Here is a 6,000-nt window from a genome sequence, read left to right on the forward strand (position 1 = left end):
ATCATCGTTAAACGAAGCTTAAAATGGAATTGGAGGTTGTCAGATGGGTCCTCTATGTCGGATCACCGAATAATCAGATTCGAAGGCAACTCGGAAGTAAAACGGATAATAAGGAATCCCAGGTGAATAGACTGGCACCTGAGTGACAACATGGCTCATCTACATGTAGGTGATGCCATCGAAAGCGACATAGAGCTAGAAACAGTATTGGAAAACTTCAATAGAGTCGTCTAAGATACATATCAAGCCGATTATCCGGCTAAGACAATCACGTTATCGAGGGACATGATTTGGTAGACTAGGAACCAAGCCAGAATGAGAATGGAGGTCCGAAAACTTTCCAACCTGGCGAAACAAACTAGCCGTGGTACAAAAAAGCAATAACGATGTATAACAATGCAATCAGGGAAGCAGAACGAAGCAGCTTTAGGGAATTTTGTGCTGTACAGGCTACACAGGCTTCTCTCTGTCTGAAGAAGGAAGATGGGGTATTTACCGAGAATAAGGAGGACAGTATACATTTGCTTCTCAAAACTTCCGGGGTTCTATTCTATGGGAACATTCTGTCTGACACCCTAACAACAGATAGAATGGGATGGGGGGGAGATGAATTAAAAACTAGAGGTATGGTAATTTACGAACTCTTAGGAGAGTTAATAAACACTGGAAACAGGTTGACTAATGACATTCTTGTACTTTGTAGGGCAAATATGAGGTTACCCTATGTGACCAAATGGACTGCGGATCACTAGTACTTGGGCCTGGAAGGGGCGGCTGTGCATCAATGTAGTCAATGCCAATATAGTATTATTCAATAGGAATCATACGCTAGTTTACCTGAGAGCAACTAGGTTACATGGCATGGAGATGAAACGAGTAATAGAGACAAAGTATTTTGGAATCACATTAGACCGAAAATTACTCTACTCTCTCTCCAACATATGCGCTCAACATGCGTTATCATGTCGAAAGCATATGTTGGAAAACTATAAGAGCTCTGATGACTTGTAGATCCATAGCAGGAAAAGATGGGGATGCACCACGAAAATGCTGCACTGGATATGCAATCTGGGTAAACTGAACTAAACTTAGTACAACAGCCAGAAAGTTACACAAACTTCGAAAACTGACTTTTGTGTGCATCAATGGGGCAATGAGAACATGCCTACGGCACCCCTAAAGGTTCCTCTGGGAGTGACTTCTCTCAATCTGCATATACAGATATAGGCAAGAAGGATGATCTTCAGACAGGGGGTTTCCCAAATCGAGGGAAGATTGATACTGTTGTTAACTAATATCCGAAATTACTGATACCAAAAGATAATATGACCACGAGGTTTCATTTTGATAAGAAATTTGAAAGACGTTAGAGCAACAGGGTAGACTGGAAGAGCAAGGCAGTGATTTATGGCTTAAAACAACAACTGATTACCTGGTGCACTGACGGATACCTCATAGCGGAGAAAGCGGGTGCCGGGGTCGTTGGTTCAAAGGAATCTTGTACTTTGAACCAATGGGCAAGCACAGTAGAATATCCCAGGCGGAAATATACACCAAAGGTAAAAGTGCCACCTTTAACCTCGAAAGGAACTATAGGGAGCAGAGCATTGCTATTTTAACAGACAACCAAGCGGCTACTAAGGCACTTAGGTACAGGAGTCCAGGTAAATTCCAAACTGTTATGGGAATGTCTTAACAAGCTTAATATGCTTGGCGCTCAATAAGATCTAGGTACTCTGGGTTCCAGGCCACATTGGATTAGAAGGCGCGGACCAGAACCCTTCTGTGGGATCGGAAATAGGTTCATGACTACGACGTTGAAAGACGAATAGAAAAGACTGAGGAAATTATCCTGGACGAACTTACCAGCAATGGAACAGTCCAGAGTGGAACCAGAGCCACCATGTATTTTCATGGCTAGGCACACAGTGGTCACCTTGGGATAGTGGATTCATGGTGTAACTATAAATAATAAGGGACATTTATTTCTGCGAGAAGAAAGTATACGTGAAAAACGTTGCCTTCCTCTCCTTAAGAAAGTTCTTTATCTAGGTGTAATCCTGTTTTTAAAAGAGTATTTTCTGGCTGAAGCTTCCCTATCTTCTAGTCAGGAAGTAATTGGTTAGGGAATTTGAAATGGAGTTTGTGTAGCTCTTGTGGCTGCTTCTCCTTAATCGTCTTGATGATTTGCTGGTCGGGCTCGGCTGAAGAAGCAGGTGCTACATTCAGCTTTATCAGTCGGAGCTGCAGTGTCCAGCAGGGCCACAGCATTGGATGGTTTTATATGCGCTTGGAGCTAGATCCCTAGAAAGTCATCATTTTTCCACATTTTCGACCCTCAGACAGGTACTCACAAATTTTACTCTTTTTACTATAATTCGCCGAATTCGGGATATTTAAAAAGATATCAGCAATTTAAATTTTCCAGTTGTTCTTGGCCTTATTCTAGCTTTTCTCCCTAGTTACGTGCGCTCGGCTTATTTATAGAAATATCAGCGTCTAATATCTGTACATCTATGTATGCACATCTCTACAATATTGTATCCTTACAGTCCTTTTCCTCCCTTTTCCTATGGGAATATTAAAATGTATAGATTTCGTCAGTCTCTTTGCACACAAAGCATTATAAACTAGAATAGAAAGTTTGTGATCTGCGCAATATACTCTTATGCTTAACAATCTTTCTTTCATTTGTGTCTGTCCGATACCATCCAAAAAGACTCATAGATAGTTGCCTTTAGGTTTTGCTGAAAATTTCACACAGCACATAGAATAATTTTATTTTTTTATTTTTTTTACACTTTTTATTATTTTAACTTATTCCGATTCCAGTGACCTTCTATATTTCATATAGGAACCTACGAGGTTTTCAGTTAGCATAACAAGGTTGCTTGATAGTAATATGCTGATTACAAAAAAGTAGCTGGCAAGCGCATTGCTCCCAAAAGAATAAGCGCCACTTCTATAAATGCTTATTGCAAAGTAAGAAAGAAGGACAACACGAAGCACAGTCATTATGCCATACACAACCACTGCCAGCAGCTTAGAGTAGAAGGACTCATCCTTTCCCAATTCGTCCAAATACCAAAGTGACCTCACACTCAGATTAGTCAGCTCTAAGTAACCAACCCCTCTCACCAAAACTTCACAATTCTTAATTTTGAAGAGCAAATACCAACTTAGAAGTGAGAGTAAAAAGGAATAATGGAAAAAGTATATCGAAGTCAGCAGGTTCCCACGAAGAGTCGCCGAAATGACCAATAAGGCAACATACCCCCATGCAATGTCCATGTACAAAGTACTAAGGAGACCACATCCTGGTGTGTCATCTGTCACGGAAAAATATAATATAGGATCAGTTTTTCTCTATGCATTATATAAAGTTACTCTGGTTAAATGTCTTCTTTAAAGATGGGGTCAGGATCAAAAATACAATAGTAATCAAATTAAATAGTACAGAAATATAATGAAAGCGATGTATCGAATTTTCACATTTCGTTTTTTGAAGATTGTTGTAAAACAACCCCCAAAAAGCTAGAGATGAGGCTTGGAAAATAAGTTGCCATTGCGAAAAATAATTCGAGCACATCCCTTTTAAATTTCCATTTTTAAATTTTAAGTGCGTGTACGAAAATTTAAAACTGACATTTTCTGAAATAAATACGTTACTTTATTAATCACATAAAAACTCTAGGTGACTAGATGAGCAATCTTTATCTAATATACTCACAATTATTCTTCCGGCATATTCGAACTTACTACAGTATTATTACCTCTCCCCAAACTCTGAAGCGATTTGTCTCTTTAAATCATTGATCTGATACCGTACTGGCATCCTTGATGTTTCAAGAAACTATGATCAGAAAGAGAACCACCGCATGTAGGCAGGCACCAGAGAACAAGTTCTCAAGCAGTGCATTAACTATAGCATTATTTCCCATCAAATCCATGAAAGATTGGCATTTCGCTCCAAGAATAAATGTCAGTTATTGAACGTTGACCAGTATGACCTCATATTAAAATGTTCTTTTTAAGGTTTTATCTAAAACAAATCCTTATTAAAATCGGTTTGCTGTCTGTCTGTCTGTCTGTCTTTTTTATGGATGGAGGTGAAAATCTTAGAAAGGCACTGCCGCGCCGGCTTGCAGTAGTGTGTGGGATTCTCACCCACTAAAACCGCTCCCTCTTTCTCCTTCTTCCTTCCCCGCACAATCGCCGCAAAGCATTACTTTGCGGGGGGGAGGGGGTACGTATTCTTTTGATTGCGGAGTTCACCGTATACCAGTTTCCCTCCGACTTCACCATTTCCCCGACGATAATCTGAGGGCTTCTTCCAGGCTTCTCCTTTCTAAGTGAAGTTGTGGACAGTGAAATGTAACATGCTCCGGGCCCTCAGGTGTGCAACCATAGTCAAGACAAAAGGGTATAGACACCTCCATTAACCAACATGCCCTGATAGGAATAGTGTCAGATGGTAGTTAATCTCGCCGTGTCATCGCTAGATCTATTCCTCAATACGGGGAATCATAGTGTGGGTCCAGCGACCCCTCTGCGAGTCATCCCACCGCTGCTACCTCTTTTCCAGTGATTCTCACCTTGCCGACTTTCACTATTCTGTATCCTTTTCAGGTGTATTCATTCTCCTTTTCTCGAAGCACAAGTAATCTGCGACTGTATCTTGGACCTCCAATGTTAGACATCATCCGCGCAAATGATACGCTGGTATTTGCCGCTTCCTCACAGGCATAGTTCAGGTGTCCCTTGAAATTGATTCTAGCGGGAACCATCAACCCAGGCATTTGATAACCGGCTTCGAAGTGATGATGTGGCTACCAACAGGAATATTAACCGTATTCCTCTTCCTGCGGTTGGTAATCAAGACACCTTCGTCTTTTCTTCCACAAGGTCAAGCTAATGGTGTCGTTAGCGTAAACTTCAACGTCTTCAGGTTGGTTCACGACGACAACCATGGCTAGATCATCTCCGAAACAGATTATAGTGGACGTTCCACAGGAGAGGATCCAATATTAAGCTTGCATCCCTCATCTGTATCGTACCACAGTTCCCTCCCCGAGGAGTAAATTTCCAGGAGCTTAGTAAAATAACTAAGTACACCGGCATTTTTGACGTTCAACGTCACCACGGCACAGGGGCTTTGGTCTGCCTTTGCACAAAATTCCTTCAAGCATTCTCAGTTGTTAGTCCATATAGCCTGCTTAAGCCTACCTCGAAGGTTCACATATACTTACCGTTTCTTGTCGAAGTCTGGCCCTCCTCTAGATCGTTAGCAGATCCTTCTAGCTCGAAAGCATACAACTCGCAACTCCGCGACCTCTTCATCGCACCAATAGTTTGACCACCTGTTTGCGAGGACTCTCCGCCTCGCCATAACAGCGACACATGCTCTCATTATGCGCCCCATCATTGGCTCTACCTTTTCTGAGGCCGCAACACCTGGATTGTGTTTGTCCTTTATGAATTCGGAGAGCTCTATTATTTTTCCTCCGAGTAGGGAAAACAATAATTCGTCCGTATTCTGACACTGCTCCTCTGCTTGGTATTCCCACCGGGAGCTTCCCTGGTTTCTTTCCTTCACCAACGTTGACTTCAGGGGAGATCGTAGGATCATCGAGTTTCTCCTAAATAGATCAAACACTAAGTGCTGCGACATCCCCCGACCAGGTGAAGTCACCTCATTATGGGCTAATGAATGACCAGTTTGGGAAGCATCTTTTCATGTTTTTGGAAGAGGCGTTCTCGGGAATGATGGTGGCATTTAAGCCTCTTTCTCCAGGCTAATTGTAGTATTCGAGGCAACGGTGAGCAAGTAATATCCTACCGGGGCACTGCAGTTGAAGGAAATCCCTAAAAAATGGGGGCAGTGTGATATATGAAAATAATGAAATATGTTCCATCCCGATATATGCTCAAATAAACTTACTAATAGTATATCACCAACTTTTAAAAATTGACTGAAAACCTCCTAGGAATACTACTACT

The 6,000-nt window shown here is 41.6% G+C and overlaps 1 protein-coding gene across 1 annotated transcript; it reads right to left on the reverse strand.

Annotated features, from left to right (window-relative positions):
- Positions 1–2,772: 2,772 nt before the first annotated feature.
- On the reverse strand, positions 2,773–3,696 carry LOC119661471. The gene is made up of 2 exons (XM_038070834.1): positions 3,388–3,696; positions 2,773–3,329 (listed from the first exon to the last, which is right to left on the reverse strand). The coding sequence occupies exons 1-2, from the start codon at positions 3,587–3,589 to the stop codon at positions 2,818–2,820; spliced, it is 714 nt and encodes a 237-aa protein (XP_037926762.1). The 5' UTR covers positions 3,590–3,696; the 3' UTR covers positions 2,773–2,817.
- Between the last annotated feature and the right edge of the window lie 2,304 nt (positions 3,697–6,000).

This window comes from Hermetia illucens, chromosome 1, assembly GCF_905115235.1.
Source record: "Hermetia illucens chromosome 1, iHerIll2.2.curated.20191125, whole genome shotgun sequence".
NCBI lineage: Eukaryota > Metazoa > Arthropoda > Insecta > Diptera > Stratiomyidae > Hermetia > Hermetia illucens.